The sequence below is a fragment of the Heliangelus exortis genome, chromosome 1 (assembly GCF_036169615.1).
Source record: "Heliangelus exortis chromosome 1, bHelExo1.hap1, whole genome shotgun sequence".
Taxonomy (NCBI): Eukaryota; Metazoa; Chordata; class Aves; order Apodiformes; family Trochilidae; genus Heliangelus; species Heliangelus exortis.
The window spans coordinates 87,541,464-87,562,266 of record NC_092422.1 but is presented as its reverse complement, the minus strand read 5'-3'; the positions used below and the strand labels follow the sequence as shown (position 1 = coordinate 87,562,266).

The window sequence follows — 20,803 nt, the reverse complement described above, 5'->3', positions numbered from 1 at the left end:
GTGGAGACACAGACAGAGACTCACACCTCCAAACCCCTCACACAGGGTCAGGCCACGGGCAAGACGGAGGCCACTTCATCATCCAGCCGGAGCACCATACCCACCATGTCCACGGCTGCTGTGGACAGCCTTGCCACCACTCCTCCTGGCCAAAGTCCCACTGCCAACCAGGGCAGCGAAATGACGGCGGAGCCCAACGCCAAGACGTCAGTCTCCACACTGGCAACGTTGTCAGGGACACCCTCCACAACAGGGAATGGGAGCATAGAAGGGAGCACAGAGACTGCACCCACGACACACACTCTAGAAGGGATGTCTTCCTCGAGCGAGGCAACGAGTTCCTCCTTCCACACCATGAGCTATAACGCCACTGCCACAGTCACGGGCACAGCGAGCGTCAGTGCTGCCTCTGTGTCTCTCAGGCCCAGCTCGGCAGTGACGACCCACTCCTCCTCCTCCTCCTCCTCCTCCTCCTCCTCCTCCTCCTCCCCTGAGGCATCCTCAGAAGACACTCAAAGCTCACACACAAGTAGTGCCAGCACAGCCACTGAGGTGGGCTTGAAAACCACTTCCCACCCCACCACAGAATCGCTGTCCTCTGCTCCTTCTTCCACTCCTGGCATCACCAGCCCTGGGCAGAGCACCGTGATGACACAGCCCGACAGCCACAGCCCAGTTTCCAGCGTGCCCAGCCCCAAGACTTCAGCATCCACCTCCAGCACCACCGAGGCTGGCACTGGCCTTTTGTCCACGCTGCCTGGCACTGTGGAGACACAGACAGAGACTCACACCTCCAAACCCCTCACACAGGGTCAGGCCACGGGCAAGACGGAGGCCACTTCATCATCCAGCCGGAGCACCATACCCACCATGTCCACGGCTGCGGTGGACAGCCTTGCCACCACTCCTCCTGGCCAAAGTCCCACTGCCAACCAGGGCAGCGAAATGACGGCGGAGCCCAACGCCAAGACGTCAGTCTCCACACTGGCAACGTTGTCAGGGACACCCTCCACAACAGGGAATGGGAGCATAGAAGGGAGCACAGAGACTGCACCCACGACACACACTCTAGAAGGGATGTCTTCCTCGAGCGAGGCAACGAGTTCCTCCTTCCACACCATGAGCTATAACGCCACTGCCACAGTCACGGGCACAGCGAGCGTCAGTGCTGCCTCTGTGTCTCTCAGGCCCAGCTCGGCAGTGACGACCCACTCCTCCTCCTCCTCCTCCTCCTCCTCCTCCCCTGAGGCATCCTCAGAAGACACTCAAAGCTCACACACAAGTAGTGCCAGCACAGCCACTGAGGTGGGCTTGAAAACCACTTCCCACCCCACCACAGAATCGCTGTCCTCTGCTCCTTCTTCCACTCCTGGCATCACCAGCCCTGGGCAGAGCACCGTGATGACACAGCCCGACAGCCACAGCCCAGTTTCCAGCGTGCCCAGCCCCAAGACTTCAGCATCCACCTCCAGCACCACCGAGGCTGGCACTGGCCTTTTGTCCACGCTGCCTGGCACTGTGGAGACACAGACAGAGACTCACACCTCCAAACCCCTCACACAGGGTCAGGCCACGGGCAAGACGGAGGCCACTTCATCATCCAGCCGGAGCACCATACCCACCATGTCCACGGCTGCTGTGGACAGCCTTGCCACCACTCCTCCTGGCCAAAGTCCCACTGCCAACCAGGGCAGCGAAATGACGGCGGAGCCCAACGCCAAGACGTCAGTCTCCACACTGGCAACGTTGTCAGGGACACCCTCCACAACAGGGAATGGGAGCATAGAAGGGAGCACAGAGACTGCACCCACGACACACACTCTAGAAGGGATGTCTTCCTCGAGCGAGGCAACGAGTTCCTCCTTCCACACCATGAGCTATAACGCCACTGCCACAGTCACGGGCACAGCGAGCGTCAGTGCTGCCTCTGTGTCTCTCAGGCCCAGCTCGGCAGTGACGACCCACTCCTCCTCCTCCTCCTCCTCCTCCTCCTCCCCTGAGGCATCCTCAGAAGACACTCAAAGCTCACACACAAGTAGTGCCAGCACAGCCACTGAGGTGGGCTTGAAAACCACTTCCCACCCCACCACAGAATCGCTGTCCTCTGCTCCTTCTTCCACTCCTGGCATCACCAGCCCTGGGCAGAGCACCGTGATGACACAGCCCGACAGCCACAGCCCAGTTTCCAGCGTGCCCAGCCCCAAGACTTCAGCATCCACCTCCAGCACCACCGAGGCTGGCACTGGCCTTTTGTCCACGCTGCCTGGCACTGTGGAGACACAGACAGAGACTCACACCTCCAAACCCCTCACACAGGGTCAGGCCACGGGCAAGACGGAGGCCACTTCATCATCCAGCCGGAGCACCATACCCACCATGTCCACGGCTGCTGTGGACAGCCTTGCCACCACTCCTCCTGGCCAAAGTCCCACTGCCAACCAGGGCAGCGAAATGACGGCGGAGCCCAACGCCAAGACGTCAGTCTCCACACTGGCAACGTTGTCAGGGACACCCTCCACAACAGGGAATGGGAGCATAGAAGGGAGCACAGAGACTGCACCCACGACACACACTCTAGAAGGGATGTCTTCCTCGAGCGAGGCAACGAGTTCCTCCTTCCACACCATGAGCTATAACGCCACTGCCACAGTCACGGGCACAGCGAGCGTCAGTGCTGCCTCTGTGTCTCTCAGGCCCAGCTCGGCAGTGACGACCCACTCCTCCTCCTCCTCCTCCTCCTCCTCCTCCCCTGAGGCATCCTCAGAAGACACTCAAAGCTCACACACAAGTAGTGCCAGCACAGCCACTGAGGTGGGCTTGAAAACCACTTCCCACCCCACCACAGAATCGCTGTCCTCTGCTCCTTCTTCCACTCCTGGCATCACCAGCCCTGGGCAGAGCACCGTGATGACACAGCCCGACAGCCACAGCCCAGTTTCCAGCGTGCCCAGCCCCAAGACTTCAGCATCCACCTCCAGCACCACCGAGGCTGGCACTGGCCTTTTGTCCACGCTGCCTGGCACTGTGGAGACACAGACAGAGACTCACACCTCCAAACCCCTCACACAGGGTCAGGCCACGGGCAAGACGGAGGCCACTTCATCATCCAGCCGGAGCACCATACCCACCATGTCCACGGCTGCGGTGGACAGCCTTGCCACCACTCCTCCTGGCCAAAGTCCCACTGCCAACCAGGGCAGCGAAATGACGGCGGAGCCCAACGCCAAGACGTCAGTCTCCACACTGGCAACGTTGTCAGGGACACCCTCCACAACAGGGAATGGGAGCATAGAAGGGAGCACAGAGACTGCACCCACGACACACACTCTAGAAGGGATGTCTTCCTCGAGCGAGGCAACGAGTTCCTCCTTCCACACCATGAGCTATAACGCCACTGCCACAGTCACGGGCACAGCGAGCGTCAGTGCTGCCTCTGTGTCTCTCAGGCCCAGCTCGGCAGTGACGACCCACTCCTCCTCCTCCTCCTCCTCCTCCTCCTCCCCTGAGGCATCCTCAGAAGACACTCAAAGCTCACACACAAGTAGTGCCAGCACAGCCACTGAGGTGGGCTTGAAACCACTTCCCACCCCACCACAGAATCGCTGTCCTCTGCTCCTTCTTCCACTCCTGGCATCACCAGCCCTGGGCAGAGCACCGTGATGACACAGCCCGACAGCCACAGCCCAGTTTCCAGCGTGCCCAGCCCCAAGACTTCAGCATCCACCTCCAGCACCACCGAGGCTGGCACTGGCCTTTTGTCCACGCTGCCTGGCACTGTGGAGACACAGACAGAGACTCACACCTCCAAACCCCTCACACAGGGTCAGGCCACGGGCAAGACGGAGGCCACTTCATCATCCAGCCGGAGCACCATACCCACCATGTCCACGGCTGCTGTGGACAGCCTTGCCACCACTCCTCCTGGCCAAAGTCCCACTGCCAACCAGGGCAGCGAAATGACGGCGGAGCCCAACGCCAAGACGTCAGTCTCCACACTGGCAACGTTGTCAGGGACACCCTCCACAACAGGGAATGGGAGCATAGAAGGGAGCACAGAGACTGCACCCACGACACACACTCTAGAAGGGATGTCTTCCTCGAGCGAGGCAACGAGTTCCTCCTTCCACACCATGAGCTATAACGCCACTGCCACAGTCACGGGCACAGCGAGCGTCAGTGCTGCCTCTGTGTCTCTCAGGCCCAGCTCGGCAGTGACGACCCACTCCTCCTCCTCCTCCTCCTCCTCCTCCTCCCCTGAGGCATCCTCAGAAGACACTCAAAGCTCACACACAAGTAGTGCCAGCACAGCCACTGAGGTGGGCTTGAAAACCACTTCCCACCCCACCACAGAATCGCTGTCCTCTGCTCCTTCTTCCACTCCTGGCATCACCAGCCCTGGGCAGAGCACCGTGATGACACAGCCCGACAGCCACAGCCCAGTTTCCAGCGTGCCCAGCCCCAAGACTTCAGCATCCACCTCCAGCACCACCGAGGCTGGCACTGGCCTTTTGTCCACGCTGCCTGGCACTGTGGAGACACAGACAGAGACTCACACCTCCAAACCCCTCACACAGGGTCAGGCCACGGGCAAGACGGAGGCCACTTCATCATCCAGCCGGAGCACCATACCCACCATGTCCACGGCTGCTGTGGACAGCCTTGCCACCACTCCTCCTGGCCAAAGTCCCACTGCCAACCAGGGCAGCGAAATGACGGCGGAGCCCAACGCCAAGACGTCAGTCTCCACACTGGCAACGTTGTCAGGGACACCCTCCACAACAGGGAATGGGAGCATAGAAGGGAGCACAGAGACTGCACCCACGACACACACTCTAGAAGGGATGTCTTCCTCGAGCGAGGCAACGAGTTCCTCCTTCCACACCATGAGCTATAACGCCACTGCCACAGTCACGGGCACAGCGAGCGTCAGTGCTGCCTCTGTGTCTCTCAGGCCCAGCTCGGCAGTGACGACCCACTCCTCCTCCTCCTCCTCCTCCTCCTCCTCCCCTGAGGCATCCTCAGAAGACACTCAAAGCTCACACACAAGTAGTGCCAGCACAGCCACTGAGGTGGGCTTGAAAACCACTTCCCACCCCACCACAGAATCGCTGTCCTCTGCTCCTTCTTCCACTCCTGGCATCACCAGCCCTGGGCAGAGCACCGTGATGACACAGCCCGACAGCCACAGCCCAGTTTCCAGCGTGCCCAGCCCCAAGACTTCAGCATCCACCTCCAGCACCACCGAGGCTGGCACTGGCCTTTTGTCCACGCTGCCTGGCACTGTGGAGACACAGACAGAGACTCACACCTCCAAACCCCTCACACAGGGTCAGGCCACGGGCAAGACGGAGGCCACTTCATCATCCAGCCGGAGCACCATACCCACCATGTCCACGGCTGCTGTGGACAGCCTTGCCACCACTCCTCCTGGCCAAAGTCCCACTGCCAACCAGGGCAGCGAAATGACGGCGGAGCCCAACGCCAAGACGTCAGTCTCCACACTGGCAACGTTGTCAGGGACACCCTCCACAACAGGGAATGGGAGCATAGAAGGGAGCACAGAGACTGCACCCACGACACACACTCTAGAAGGGATGTCTTCCTCGAGCGAGGCAACGAGTTCCTCCTTCCACACCATGAGCTATAACGCCACTGCCACAGTCACGGGCACAGCGAGCGTCAGTGCTGCCTCTGTGTCTCTCAGGCCCAGCTCGGCAGTGACGACCCACTCCTCCTCCTCCTCCTCCTCCTCCTCCTCCCCTGAGGCATCCTCAGAAGACACTCAAAGCTCACACACAAGTAGTGCCAGCACAGCCACTGAGGTGGGCTTGAAAACCACTTCCCACCCCACCACAGAATCGCTGTCCTCTGCTCCTTCTTCCACTCCTGGCATCACCAGCCCTGGGCAGAGCACCGTGATGACACAGCCCGACAGCCACAGCCCAGTTTCCAGCGTGCCCAGCCCCAAGACTTCAGCATCCACCTCCAGCACCACCGAGGCTGGCACTGGCCTTTTGTCCACGCTGCCTGGCACTGTGGAGACACAGACAGAGACTCACACCTCCAAACCCCTCACACAGGGTCAGGCCACGGGCAAGACGGAGGCCACTTCATCATCCAGCCGGAGCACCATACCCACCATGTCCATGGCTGCTGTGGACAGCCTTGCCACCACTCCTCCTGGCCAAAGTCCCACTGCCAACCAGGGCAGCGAAATGACGGCGGAGCCCAACGCCAAGACGTCAGTCTCCACACTGGCAACGTTGTCAGGGACACCCTCCACAACAGGGAATGGGAGCATAGAAGGGAGCACAGAGACTGCACCCACGACACACACTCTAGAAGGGATGTCTTCCTCGAGCGAGGCAACGAGTTCCTCCTTCCACACCATGAGCTATAACGCCACTGCCACAGTCACGGGCACAGCGAGCGTCAGTGCTGCCTCTGTGTCTCTCAGGCCCAGCTCGGCAGTGACGACCCACTCCTCCTCCTCCTCCTCCTCCTCCTCCTCCCCTGAGGCATCCTCAGAAGACACTCAAAGCTCACACACAAGTAGTGCCAGCACAGCCACTGAGGTGGGCTTGAAAACCACTTCCCACCCCACCACAGAATCGCTGTCCTCTGCTCCTTCTTCCACTCCTGGCATCACCAGCCCTGGGCAGAGCACCGTGATGACACAGCCCGACAGCCACAGCCCAGTTTCCAGCGTGCCCAGCCCCAAGACTTCAGCATCCACCTCCAGCACCACCGAGGCTGGCACTGGCCTTTTGTCCACGCTGCCTGGCACTGTGGAGACACAGACAGAGACTCACACCTCCAAACCCCTCACACAGGGTCAGGCCACGGGCAAGACGGAGGCCACTTCATCATCCAGCCGGAGCACCATACCCACCATGTCCACGGCTGCTGTGGACAGCCTTGCCACCACTCCTCCTGGCCAAAGTCCCACTGCCAACCAGGGCAGCGAAATGACGGCGGAGCCCAACGCCAAGACGTCAGTCTCCACACTGGCAACGTTGTCAGGGACACCCTCCACAACAGGGAATGGGAGCATAGAAGGGAGCACAGAGACTGCACCCACGACACACACTCTAGAAGGGATGTCTTCCTCGAGCGAGGCAACGAGTTCCTCCTTCCACACCATGAGCTATAACGCCACTGCCACAGTCACGGGCACAGCGAGCGTCAGTGCTGCCTCTGTGTCTCTCAGGCCCAGCTCGGCAGTGACGACCCACTCCTTCTCCTCCTCCTCCTCCTCCTCCTCCCCTGAGGCATCCTCAGAAGACACTCAAAGCTCACACACAAGTAGTGCCAGCACAGCCACTGAGGTGGGCTTGAAAACCACTTCCCACCCCACCACAGAATCGCTGTCCTCTGCTCCTTCTTCCACTCCTGGCATCACCAGCCCTGGGCAGAGCACCGTGATGACACAGCCCGACAGCCACAGCCCAGTTTCCAGCGTGCCCAGCCCCAAGACTTCAGCATCCACCTCCAGCACCACCGAGGCTGGCACTGGCCTTTTGTCCACGCTGCCTGGCACTGTGGAGACACAGACAGAGACTCACACCTCCAAACCCCTCACACAGGGTCAGGCCACGGGCAAGACGGAGGCCACTTCATCATCCAGCCGGAGCACCATACCCACCATGTCCACGGCTGCTGTGGACAGCCTTGCCACCACTCCTCCTGGCCAAAGTCCCACTGCCAACCAGGGCAGCGAAATGACGGCGGAGCCCAACGCCAAGACGTCAGTCTCCACACTGGCAACGTTGTCAGGGACACCCTCCACAACAGGGAATGGGAGCATAGAAGGGAGCACAGAGACTGCACCCACGACACACACTCTAGAAGGGATGTCTTCCTCGAGCGAGGCAACGAGTTCCTCCTTCCACACCATGAGCTATAACGCCACTGCCACAGTCACGGGCACAGCGAGCGTCAGTGCTGCCTCTGTGTCTCTCAGGCCCAGCTCGGCAGTGACGACCCACTCCTCCTCCTCCTCCTCCTCCTCCTCCTCCTCCTCCCCTGAGGCATCCTCAGAAGACACTCAAAGCTCACACACAAGTAGTGCCAGCACAGCCACTGAGGTGGGCTTGAAAACCACTTCCCACCCCACCACAGAATCGCTGTCCTCTGCTCCTTCTTCCACTCCTGGCATCACCAGCCCTGGGCAGAGCACCGTGATGACACAGCCCGACAGCCACAGCCCAGTTTCCAGCGTGCCCAGCCCCAAGACTTCAGCATCCACCTCCAGCACCACCGAGGCTGGCACTGGCCTTTTGTCCACGCTGCCTGGCACTGTGGAGACACAGACAGAGACTCACACCTCCAAACCCCTCACACAGGGTCAGGCCACGGGCAAGACGGAGGCCACTTCATCATCCAGCCGGAGCACCATACCCACCATGTCCACGGCTGCTGTGGACAGCCTTGCCACCACTCCTCCTGGCCAAAGTCCCACTGCCAACCAGGGCAGCGAAATGACGGCGGAGCCCAACGCCAAGACGTCAGTCTCCACACTGGCAACGTTGTCAGGGACACCCTCCACAACAGGGAATGGGAGCATAGAAGGGAGCACAGAGACTGCACCCACGACACACACTCTAGAAGGGATGTCTTCCTCGAGCGAGGCAACGAGTTCCTCCTTCCACACCATGAGCTATAACGCCACTGCCACAGTCACGGGCACAGCGAGCGTCAGTGCTGCCTCTGTGTCTCTCAGGCCCAGCTCGGCAGTGACGACCCACTCCTCCTCCTCCTCCTCCTCCTCCTCCTCCTCCTCCTCCTCCCCTGAGGCATCCTCAGAAGACACTCAAAGCTCACACACAAGTAGTGCCAGCACAGCCACTGAGGTGGGCTTGAAAACCACTTCCCACCCCACCACAGAATCGCTGTCCTCTGCTCCTTCTTCCACTCCTGGCATCACCAGCCCTGGGCAGAGCACCGTGATGACACAGCCCGACAGCCACAGCCCAGTTTCCAGCGTGCCCAGCCCCAAGACTTCAGCATCCACCTCCAGCACCACCGAGGCTGGCACTGGCCTTTTGTCCACGCTGCCTGGCACTGTGGAGACACAGACAGAGACTCACACCTCCAAACCCCTCACACAGGGTCAGGCCACGGGCAAGACGGAGGCCACTTCATCATCCAGCCGGAGCACCATACCCACCATGTCCACGGCTGCTGTGGACAGCCTTGCCACCACTCCTCCTGGCCAAAGTCCCACTGCCAACCAGGGCAGCGAAATGACGGCGGAGCCCAACGCCAAGACGTCAGTCTCCACACTGGCAACGTTGTCAGGGACACCCTCCACAACAGGGAATGGGAGCATAGAAGGGAGCACAGAGACTGCACCCACGACACACACTCTAGAAGGGATGTCTTCCTCGAGCGAGGCAACGAGTTCCTCCTTCCACACCATGAGCTATAACGCCACTGCCACAGTCACGGGCACAGCGAGCGTCAGTGCTGCCTCTGTGTCTCTCAGGCCCAGCTCGGCAGTGACGACCCACTCCTCCTCCTCCTCCTCCTCCTCCTCCTCCTCCTCCCCTGAGGCATCCTCAGAAGACACTCAAAGCTCACACACAAGTAGTGCCAGCACAGCCACTGAGGTGGGCTTGAAAACCACTTCCCACCCCACCACAGAATCGCTGTCCTCTGCTCCTTCTTCCACTCCTGGCATCACCAGCCCTGGGCAGAGCACCGTGATGACACAGCCCGACAGCCACAGCCCAGTTTCCAGCGTGCCCAGCCCCAAGACTTCAGCATCCACCTCCAGCACCACCGAGGCTGGCACTGGCCTTTTGTCCACGCTGCCTGGCACTGTGGAGACACAGACAGAGACTCACACCTCCAAACCCCTCACACAGGGTCAGGCCACGGGCAAGACGGAGGCCACTTCATCATCCAGCCGGAGCACCATACCCACCATGTCCACGGCTGCTGTGGACAGCCTTGCCACCACTCCTCCTGGCCAAAGTCCCACTGCCAACCAGGGCAGCGAAATGACGGCGGAGCCCAACGCCAAGACGTCAGTCTCCACACTGGCAACGTTGTCAGGGACACCCTCCACAACAGGGAATGGGAGCATAGAAGGGAGCACAGAGACTGCACCCACGACACACACTCTAGAAGGGATGTCTTCCTCGAGCGAGGCAACGAGTTCCTCCTTCCACACCATGAGCTATAACGCCACTGCCACAGTCACGGGCACAGCGAGCGTCAGTGCTGCCTCTGTGTCTCTCAGGCCCAGCTCGGCAGTGACGACCCACTCCTCCTCCTCCTCCTCCTCCTCCTCCTCCTCCTCCCCTGAGGCATCCTCAGAAGACACTCAAAGCTCACACACAAGTAGTGCCAGCACAGCCACTGAGGTGGGCTTGAAAACCACTTCCCACCCCACCACAGAATCGCTGTCCTCTGCTCCTTCTTCCACTCCTGGCATCACCAGCCCTGGGCAGAGCACCGTGATGACACAGCCCGACAGCCACAGCCCAGTTTCCAGCGTGCCCAGCCCCAAGACTTCAGCATCCACCTCCAGCACCACCGAGGCTGGCACTGGCCTTTTGTCCACGCTGCCTGGCACTGTGGAGACACAGACAGAGACTCACACCTCCAAACCCCTCACACAGGGTCAGGCCACGGGCAAGACGGAGGCCACTTCATCATCCAGCCGGAGCACCATACCCACCATGTCCACGGCTGCTGTGGACAGCCTTGCCACCACTCCTCCTGGCCAAAGTCCCACTGCCAACCAGGGCAGCGAAATGACGGCGGAGCCCAACGCCAAGACGTCAGTCTCCACACTGGCAACGTTGTCAGGGACACCCTCCACAACAGGGAATGGGAGCATAGAAGGGAGCACAGAGACTGCACCCACGACACACACTCTAGAAGGGATGTCTTCCTCGAGCGAGGCAACGAGTTCCTCCTTCCACACCATGAGCTATAACGCCACTGCCACAGTCACGGGCACAGCGAGCGTCAGTGCTGCCTCTGTGTCTCTCAGGCCCAGCTCGGCAGTGACGACCCACTCCTCCTCCTCCTCCTCCTCCTCCTCCTCCCCTGAGGCATCCTCAGAAGACACTCAAAGCTCACACACAAGTAGTGCCAGCACAGCCACTGAGGTGGGCTTGAAAACCACTTCCCACCCCACCACAGAATCGCTGTCCTCTGCTCCTTCTTCCACTCCTGGCATCACCAGCCCTGGGCAGAGCACCGTGATGACACAGCCCGACAGCCACAGCCCAGTTTCCAGCGTGCCCAGCCCCAAGACTTCAGCATCCACCTCCAGCACCACCGAGGCTGGCACTGGCCTTTTGTCCACGCTGCCTGGCACTGTGGAGACACAGACAGAGACTCACACCTCCAAACCCCTCACACAGGGTCAGGCCACGGGCAAGACGGAGGCCACTTCATCATCCAGCCGGAGCACCATACCCACCATGTCCACGGCTGCTGTGGACAGCCTTGCCACCACTCCTCCTGGCCAAAGTCCCACTGCCAACCAGGGCAGCGAAATGACGGCGGAGCCCAACGCCAAGACGTCAGTCTCCACACTGGCAACGTTGTCAGGGACACCCTCCACAACAGGGAATGGGAGCATAGAAGGGAGCACAGAGACTGCACCCACGACACACACTCTAGAAGGGATGTCTTCCTCGAGCGAGGCAACGAGTTCCTCCTTCCACACCATGAGCTATAACGCCACTGCCACAGTCACGGGCACAGCGAGCGTCAGTGCTGCCTCTGTGTCTCTCAGGCCCAGCTCGGCAGTGACGACCCACTCCTCCTCCTCCTCCTCCTCCTCCTCCTCCCCTGAGGCATCCTCAGAAGACACTCAAAGCTCACACACAAGTAGTGCCAGCACAGCCACTGAGGTGGGCTTGAAAACCACTTCCCACCCCACCACAGAATCGCTGTCCTCTGCTCCTTCTTCCACTCCTGGCATCACCAGCCCTGGGCAGAGCACCGTGATGACACAGCCCGACAGCCACAGCCCAGTTTCCAGCGTGCCCAGCCCCAAGACTTCAGCATCCACCTCCAGCACCACCGAGGCTGGCACTGGCCTTTTGTCCACGCTGCCTGGCACTGTGGAGACACAGACAGAGACTCACACCTCCAAACCCCTCACACAGGGTCAGGCCACGGGCAAGACGGAGGCCACTTCATCATCCAGCCGGAGCACCATACCCACCATGTCCACGGCTGCTGTGGACAGCCTTGCCACCACTCCTCCTGGCCAAAGTCCCACTGCCAACCAGGGCAGCGAAATGACGGCGGAGCCCAACGCCAAGACGTCAGTCTCCACACTGGCAACGTTGTCAGGGACACCCTCCACAACAGGGAATGGGAGCATAGAAGGGAGCACAGAGACTGCACCCACGACACACACTCTAGAAGGGATGTCTTCCTCGAGCGAGGCAACGAGTTCCTCCTTCCACACCATGAGCTATAACGCCACTGCCACAGTCACGGGCACAGCGAGCGTCAGTGCTGCCTCTGTGTCTCTCAGGCCCAGCTCGGCAGTGACGACCCACTCCTCCTCCTCCTCCTCCTCCTCCTCCTCCCCTGAGGCATCCTCAGAAGACACTCAAAGCTCACACACAAGTAGTGCCAGCACAGCCACTGAGGTGGGCTTGAAAACCACTTCCCACCCCACCACAGAATCGCTGTCCTCTGCTCCTTCTTCCACTCCTGGCATCACCAGCCCTGGGCAGAGCACCGTGATGACACAGCCCGACAGCCACAGCCCAGTTTCCAGCGTGCCCAGCCCCAAGACTTCAGCATCCACCTCCAGCACCACCGAGGCTGGCACTGGCCTTTTGTCCACGCTGCCTGGCACTGTGGAGACACAGACAGAGACTCACACCTCCAAACCCCTCACACAGGGTCAGGCCACGGGCAAGACGGAGGCCACTTCATCATCCAGCCGGAGCACCATACCCACCATGTCCACGGCTGCTGTGGACAGCCTTGCCACCACTCCTCCTGGCCAAAGTCCCACTGCCAACCAGGGCAGCGAAATGACGGCGGAGCCCAACGCCAAGACGTCAGTCTCCACACTGGCAACGTTGTCAGGGACACCCTCCACAACAGGGAATGGGAGCATAGAAGGGAGCACAGAGACTGCACCCACGACACACACTCTAGAAGGGATGTCTTCCTCGAGCGAGGCAACGAGTTCCTCCTTCCACACCATGAGCTATAACGCCACTGCCACAGTCACGGGCACAGCGAGCGTCAGTGCTGCCTCTGTGTCTCTCAGGCCCAGCTCGGCAGTGACGACCCACTCCTCCTCCTCCTCCTCCTCCTCCTCCTCCCCTGAGGCATCCTCAGAAGACACTCAAAGCTCACACACAAGTAGTGCCAGCACAGCCACTGAGGTGGGCTTGAAAACCACTTCCCACCCCACCACAGAATCGCTGTCCTCTGCTCCTTCTTCCACTCCTGGCATCACCAGCCCTGGGCAGAGCACCGTGATGACACAGCCCGACAGCCACAGCCCAGTTTCCAGCGTGCCCAGCCCCAAGACTTCAGCATCCACCTCCAGCACCACCGAGGCTGGCACTGGCCTTTTGTCCACGCTGCCTGGCACTGTGGAGACACAGACAGAGACTCACACCTCCAAACCCCTCACACAGGGTCAGGCCACGGGCAAGACGGAGGCCACTTCATCATCCAGCCGGAGCACCATACCCACCATGTCCATGGCTGCTGTGGACAGCCTTGCCACCACTCCTCCTGGCCAAAGTCCCACTGCCAACCAGGGCAGCGAAATGACGGCGGAGCCCAACGCCAAGACGTCAGTCTCCACACTGGCAACGTTGTCAGGGACACCCTCCACAACAGGGAATGGGAGCATAGAAGGGAGCACAGAGACTGCACCCACGACACACACTCTAGAAGGGATGTCTTCCTCGAGCGAGGCAACGAGTTCCTCCTTCCACACCATGAGCTATAACGCCACTGCCACAGTCACGGGCACAGCGAGCGTCAGTGCTGCCTCTGTGTCTCTCAGGCCCAGCTCGGCAGTGACGACCCACTCCTTCTCCTCCTCCTCCTCCTCCTCCTCCCCTGAGGCATCCTCAGAAGACACTCAAAGCTCACACACAAGTAGTGCCAGCACAGCCACTGAGGTGGGCTTGAAAACCACTTCCCACCCCACCACAGAATCGCTGTCCTCTGCTCCTTCTTCCACTCCTGGCATCACCAGCCCTGGGCAGAGCACCGTGATGACACAGCCCGACAGCCACAGCCCAGTTTCCAGCGTGCCCAGCCCCAAGACTTCAGCATCCACCTCCAGCACCACCGAGGCTGGCACTGGCCTTTTGTCCACGCTGCCTGGCACTGTGGAGACACAGACAGAGACTCACACCTCCAAACCCCTCACACAGGGTCAGGCCACGGGCAAGACGGAGGCCACTTCATCATCCAGCCGGAGCACCATACCCACCATGTCCACGGCTGCTGTGGACAGCCTTGCCACCACTCCTCCTGGCCAAAGTCCCACTGCCAACCAGGGCAGCGAAATGACGGCGGAGCCCAACGCCAAGACGTCAGTCTCCACACTGGCAACGTTGTCAGGGACACCCTCCACAACAGGGAATGGGAGCATAGAAGGGAGCACAGAGACTGCACCCACGACACACACTCTAGAAGGGATGTCTTCCTCGAGCGAGGCAACGAGTTCCTCCTTCCACACCATGAGCTATAACGCCACTGCCACAGTCACGGGCACAGCGAGCGTCAGTGCTGCCTCTGTGTCTCTCAGGCCCAGCTCGGCAGTGACGACCCACTCCTCCTCCTCCTCCTCCTCCTCCTCCTCCTCCTCCCCTGAGGCATCCTCAGAAGACACTCAAAGCTCACACACAAGTAGTGCCAGCACAGCCACTGAGGTGGGCTTGAAAACCACTTCCCACCCCACCACAGAATCGCTGTCCTCTGCTCCTTCTTCCACTCCTGGCATCACCAGCCCTGGGCAGAGCACCGTGATGACACAGCCCGACAGCCACAGCCCAGTTTCCAGCGTGCCCAGCCCCAAGACTTCAGCATCCACCTCCAGCACCACCGAGGCTGGCACTGGCCTTTTGTCCACGCTGCCTGGCACTGTGGAGACACAGACAGAGACTCACACCTCCAAACCCCTCACACAGGGTCAGGCCACGGGCAAGACGGAGGCCACTTCATCATCCAGCCGGAGCACCATACCCACCATGTCCACGGCTGCGGTGGACAGCCTTGCCACCACTCCTCCTGGCCAAAGTCCCACTGCCAACCAGGGCAGCGAAATGACGGCGGAGCCCAACGCCAAGACGTCAGTCTCCACACTGGCAACGTTGTCAGGGACACCCTCCACAACAGGGAATGGGAGCATAGAAGGGAGCACAGAGACTGCACCCACGACACACACTCTAGAAGGGATGTCTTCCTCGAGCGAGGCAACGAGTTCCTCCTTCCACACCATGAGCTATAACGCCACTGCCACAGTCACGGGCACAGCGAGCGTCAGTGCTGCCTCTGTGTCTCTCAGGCCCAGCTCGGCAGTGACGACCCACTCCTCCTCCTCCTCCTCCTCCTCCTCCTCCCCTGAGGCATCCTCAGAAGACACTCAAAGCTCACACACAAGTAGTGCCAGCACAGCCACTGAGGTGGGCTTGAAAACCACTTCCCACCCCACCACAGAATCGCTGTCCTCTGCTCCTTCTTCCACTCCTGGCATCACCAGCCCTGGGCAGAGCACCGTGATGACACAGCCCGACAGCCACAGCCCAGTTTCCAGCGTGCCCAGCCCCAAGACTTCAGCATCCACCTCCAGCACCACCGAGGCTGGCACTGGCCTTTTGTCCACGCTGCCTGGCACTGTGGAGACACAGACAGAGACTCACACCTCCAAACCCCTCACACAGGGTCAGGCCACGGGCAAGACGGAGGCCACTTCATCATCCAGCCGGAGCACCATACCCACCATGTCCACGGCTGCTGTGGACAGCCTTGCCACCACTCCTCCTGGCCAAAGTCCCACTGCCAACCAGGGCAGCGAAATGACGGCGGAGCCCAACGCCAAGACGTCAGTCTCCACACTGGCAACGTTGTCAGGGACACCCTCCACAACAGGGAATGGGAGCATAGAAGGGAGCACAGAGACTGCACCCACGACACACACTCTAGAAGGGATGTCTTCCTCGAGCGAGGCAACGAGTTCCTCCTTCCACACCATGAGCTATAACGCCACTGCCACAGTCACGGGCACAGCGAGCGTCAGTGCTGCCTCTGTGTCTCTCAGGCCCAGCTCGGCAGTGACGACCCACTCCTCCTCCTCCTCCTCCTCCTCCTCCTCCTCCTCCTCCTCCCCTGAGGCATCCTCAGAAGACACTCAAAGCTCACACACAAGTAGTGCCAGCACAGCCACTGAGGTGGGCTTGAAAACCACTTCCCACCCCACCACAGAATCGCTGTCCTCTGCTCCTTCTTCCACTCCTGGCATCACCAGCCCTGGGCAGAGCACCGTGATGACACAGCCCGACAGCCACAGCCCAGTTTCCAGCGTGCCCAGCCCCAAGACTTCAGCATCCACCTCCAGCACCACCGAGGCTGGCACTGGCCTTTTGTCCACGCTGCCTGGCACTGTGGAGACACAGACAGAGACTCACACCTCCAAACCCCTCACACAGGGTCAGGCCACGGGCAAGACGGAGGCCACTTCATCATCCAGCCGGAGCACCATACCCACCATGTCCACGGCTGCTGTGGACAGCCTTGCCACCACTCCTCCTGGCCAAAGTCCCACTGCCAACCAGGGCAGCGAAATGACGGCGGAGCCCAACGCCAAGACGTCAGTCTCCACACTGGCAACGTTGTCAGGGACACCCTCCACAACAGGGAATGGGAGCATAGAAGGGAGCACAGAGACTGCACCCACGACACACACTCTAGAAGGGATGTCTTCCTCGAGCGAGGCAACGAGTTCCTCCTTCCACACCATGAGCTATAACGCCACTGCCACAGTCACGGGCACAGCGAGCGTCAGTGCTGCCTCTGTGTCTCTCAGGCCCAGCTCGGCAGTGACGACCCACTCCTCCTCCTCCTCCTCCTCCTCCTCCTCCCCTGAGGCATCCTCAGAAGACACTCAAAGCTCACACACAAGTAGTGCCAGCACAGCCACTGAGGTGGGCTTGAAAACCACTTCCCACCCCACCACAGAATCGCTGTCCTCTGCTCCTTCTTCCACTCCTGGCATCACCAGCCCTGGGCAGAGCACTGTGATGACACAGCCCGACAGCCACAGCCCAGTTTCCAGCGTGCCCAGCCCCAAGACTTCAGCATCCACCTCCAGCACCACCGAGGCTGGCACTGGCCTTTTGTCCACGCTGCCTGGCACTGTGGAGACACAGACAGAGACTCACACCTCCAAACCCCTCACACAGGGTCAGGCCACGGGCAAGACGGAGGCCACTTCATCATCCAGCCGGAGCACCATACCCACCATGTCCACGGCTGCGGTGGACAGCCTTGCCACCACTCCTCCTGGCCAAAGTCCCACTGCCAACCAGGGCAGCGAAATGACGGCGGAGCCCAACGCCAAGACGTCAGTCTCCACACTGGCAACGTTGTCAGGGACACCCTCCACAACAGGGAATGGGAGCATAGAAGGGAGCACAGAGACTGCACCCACGACACACACTCTAGAAGGGATGTCTTCCTCGAGCGAGGCAACGAGTTCCTCCTTCCACACCATGAGCTATAACGCCACTGCCACAGTCACGGGCACAGCGAGCGTCAGTGCTGCCTCTGTGTCTCTCAGGCCCAGCTCGGCAGTGACGACCCACTCCTCCTCCTCCTCCTCCTCCTCCTCCTCCCCTGAGGCATCCTCAGAAGACACTCAAAGCTCACACACAAGTAGTGCCAGCACAGCCACTGAGGTGGGCTTGAAAACCACTTCCCACCCCACCACAGAATCGCTGTCCTCTGCTCCTTCTTCCACTCCTGGCATCACCAGCCCTGGGCAGAGCACCGTGATGACACAGCCCGACAGCCACAGCCCAGTTTCCAGCGTGCCCAGCCCCAAGACTTCAGCATCCACCTCCAGCACCACCGAGGCTGGCACTGGCCTTTTGTCCACGCTGCCTGGCACTGTGGAGACACAGACAGAGACTCACACCTCCAAACCCCTCACACAGAGTCAGGCCACGGGCAAGACGGAGGCCACTTCATCATCCAGCCGGAGCACCATACCCACCATGTCCACGGCTGCTGTGGACAGCCTTGCCACCACTCCTCCTGGCCAAAGTCCCACTGCCAACCAGGGCAGCGAAATGACGGCGGAGCCCAACGCCAAGACGTCAGTCTCCACACTGGCAACGTTGTCAGGGACACCCTCCACAACAGGGAATGGGAGCATAGAAGGGAGCACAGAGACTGCACCCACGACACACACTCTAGAAGGGATGTCTTCCTCGAGCGAGGCAACGAGTTCCTCCTTCCACACCATGAGCTATAACGCCACTGCCACAGTCACGGGCACAGCGAGCGTCAGTGCTGCCTCTGTGTCTCTCAGGCCCAGCTCGGCAGTGACGACCCACTCCTTCTCCTCCTCCTCCTCCTCCTCCTCCCCTGAGGCATCCTCAGAAGACACTCAAAGCTCACACACAAGTAGTGCCAGCACAGCCACTGAGGTGGGCTTGAAAACCACTTCCCACCCCACCACAGAATCGCTGTCCTCTGCTCCTTCTTCCACTCCTGGCATCACCAGCCCTGGGCAGAGCACCGTGATGACACAGCCCGACAGCCACAGCCCAGTTTCCAGCGTGCCCAGCCCCAAGACTTCAGCATCCACCTCCAGCACCACCGAGGCTGGCACTGGCCTTTTGTCCACGCTGCCTGGCACTGTGGAGACACAGACAGAGACTCACACCTCCAAACCCCTCACACAGGGTCAGGCCACGGGCAAGACGGAGGCCACTTCATCATCCAGCCGGAGCACCATACCCACCATGTCCACGGCTGCGGTGGACAGCCTTGCCACCACTCCTCCTGGCCAAAGTCCCACTGCCAACCAGGGCAGCGAAATGACGGCGGAGCCCAACGCCAAGACGTCAGTCTCCACACTGGCAACGTTGTCAGGGACACCCTCCACAACAGGGAATGGGAGCATAGAAGGGAGCACAGAGACTGCACCCACGACACACACTCTAGAAGGGATGTCTTCCTCGAGCGAGGCAACGAGTTCCTCCTTCCACACCATGAGCTATAACGCCACTGCCACAGTCACGGGCACAGCGAGCGTCAGTGCTGCCTCTGTGTCTCTCAGGCCCAGCTCGGCAGTGACGACCCACTCCTCCTCCTCCTCCTCCTCCTCCTCCTCCCCTGAGGCATCCTCAGAAGACACTCAAAGCTCACACACAAGTAGTGCCAGCACAGCCACTGAGGTGGGCTTGAAAACCACTTCCCACCCCACCACAGAATCGCTGTCCTCTGCTCCTTCTTCCACTCCTGGCATCACCAGCCCTGGGCAGAGCACCGTGATGACACAGCCCGACAGCCACAGCCCAGTTTCCAGCGTGCCCAGCCCCAAGACTTCAGCATCCACCTCCAGCACCACCGAGGCTGGCACTGGCCTTTTGTCCACGCTGCCTGGCACTGTGGAGACACAGACAGAGACTCACACCTCCAAACCCCTCACACAGGGTCAGGCCACGGGCAAGACGGAGGCCACTTCATCATCCAGCCGGAGCACCATACCCACCATGTCCACGGCTGCGGTGGACAGCCTTGCCACCACTCCTCCTGGCCAAAGTCCCACTGCCAACCAGGGCAGCGAAATGACGGCGGAGCCCAACGCCAAGACGTCAGTCTCCACACTGGCAACGTTGTCAGGGACACCCTCCACAACAGGGAATGGGAGCATAGAAGGGAGCACAGAGACTGCACCCACGACACACACTCTAGAAGGGATGTCTTCCTCGAGCGAGGCAACGAGTTCCTCCTTCCACACCATGAGCTATAACGCCACTGCCACAGTCACGGGCACAGCGAGCGTCAGTGCTGCCTCTGTGTCTCTCAGGCCCAGCTCGGCAGTGACGACCCACTCCTCCTCCTCCTCCTCCTCCTCCTCCTCCCCTGAGGCATCCTCAGAAGACACTCAAAGCTCACACACAAGTAGTGCCAGCACAGCCACTGAGGTGGGCTTGAAAACCACTTCCCACCCCACCACAGAATCGCTGTCCTCTGCTCCTTCTTCCACTCCTGGCATCACCAGCCCTGGGCAGAGCACCGTGATGACACAGCCCGACAGCCACAGCCCAGTTTCCAGCGTGCCCAGCCCCAAACCATCTGCATCCACCTCCAACACTACTATTGTGTCTTTCATTTCAACATCTATTAATTCATCTTCTGCTTCAGCTTGTTGTGAGTATTTTTCTAAACATATATTTTTATTTTTTTTTTTTATATTTCGTAATAAGTATCCAAAATGAGTTGTTAAAATCTATTACAGTATTGGTTTTCCTCAGTCATAGCATCTGTGAATTAAAATTTCTGGATATAACTTTCAAACAGGAATTTTGAGAGAACCACTGAAAATACGCAATTATACATGCACCGATTAAGGGAGTTTCTTCATAATAAATGCAGCTCTTCTGGACTCAGTAAAATTTCCACTGGGTGACTACCTCCAGTGATAAAGCAATCTTATACGTGATTTTTTTTAAATGTTATTATGAAGCACATTTCTTAAATGCTCATCTACTGCTCTAAATTTAGGGTTTTCTGTTGCCTTTTTAGTAATCCATCCTCCTGATGGTGTTAG

The 20,803-nt window shown here is 59.9% G+C and overlaps 1 protein-coding gene across 1 annotated transcript; it reads left to right on the top strand.

The window, feature by feature from the left end:
• The first annotated feature begins 648 nt into the window (after positions 1-648).
• Positions 649-20,562, top strand: LOC139792162 (serine-rich adhesin for platelets-like). The gene is made up of 27 exons (XM_071735148.1): positions 649-1,305; positions 1,564-2,058; positions 2,317-2,811; positions 3,070-3,564; positions 3,822-4,316; positions 4,575-5,069; positions 5,328-5,822; positions 6,081-6,575; positions 6,834-7,328; positions 7,587-8,087; positions 8,346-8,506; positions 8,930-9,611; positions 9,870-10,370; positions 10,629-11,123; positions 11,382-11,876; positions 12,135-12,629; positions 12,888-13,382; positions 13,641-14,135; positions 14,394-14,894; positions 15,153-15,647; positions 15,906-16,066; positions 16,490-17,165; positions 17,424-17,918; positions 18,177-18,671; positions 18,930-19,424; positions 19,683-20,177; positions 20,554-20,562. The coding sequence occupies exons 1-27, from the start codon at positions 649-651 to the stop codon at positions 20,560-20,562; spliced, it is 12,759 nt and encodes a 4,252-aa protein (XP_071591249.1).
• The last annotated feature ends 241 nt before the right edge of the window (positions 20,563-20,803 follow it).

What these genes read in the sequence shown, in the direction of transcription:
- LOC139792162 (XM_071735148.1), top strand. Translation starts at nt 649, where the DNA reads ATGACACAGCCCGACAGCCACAGCCCAGTTTCCAGCGTGCCCAGCCCC. An exon ending in GTGCCAGCACAGCCACTGAG is followed by an intron (nt 17,919 to 18,176) that starts GTGGGCTTGAAA and finishes CCCCTCACACAG; the next exon opens with AGTCAGGCCACGGGCAAGAC. An exon ending in GTGCCAGCACAGCCACTGAG is followed by an intron (nt 18,672 to 18,929) that starts GTGGGCTTGAAA and finishes CCCCTCACACAG; the next exon opens with GGTCAGGCCACGGGCAAGAC.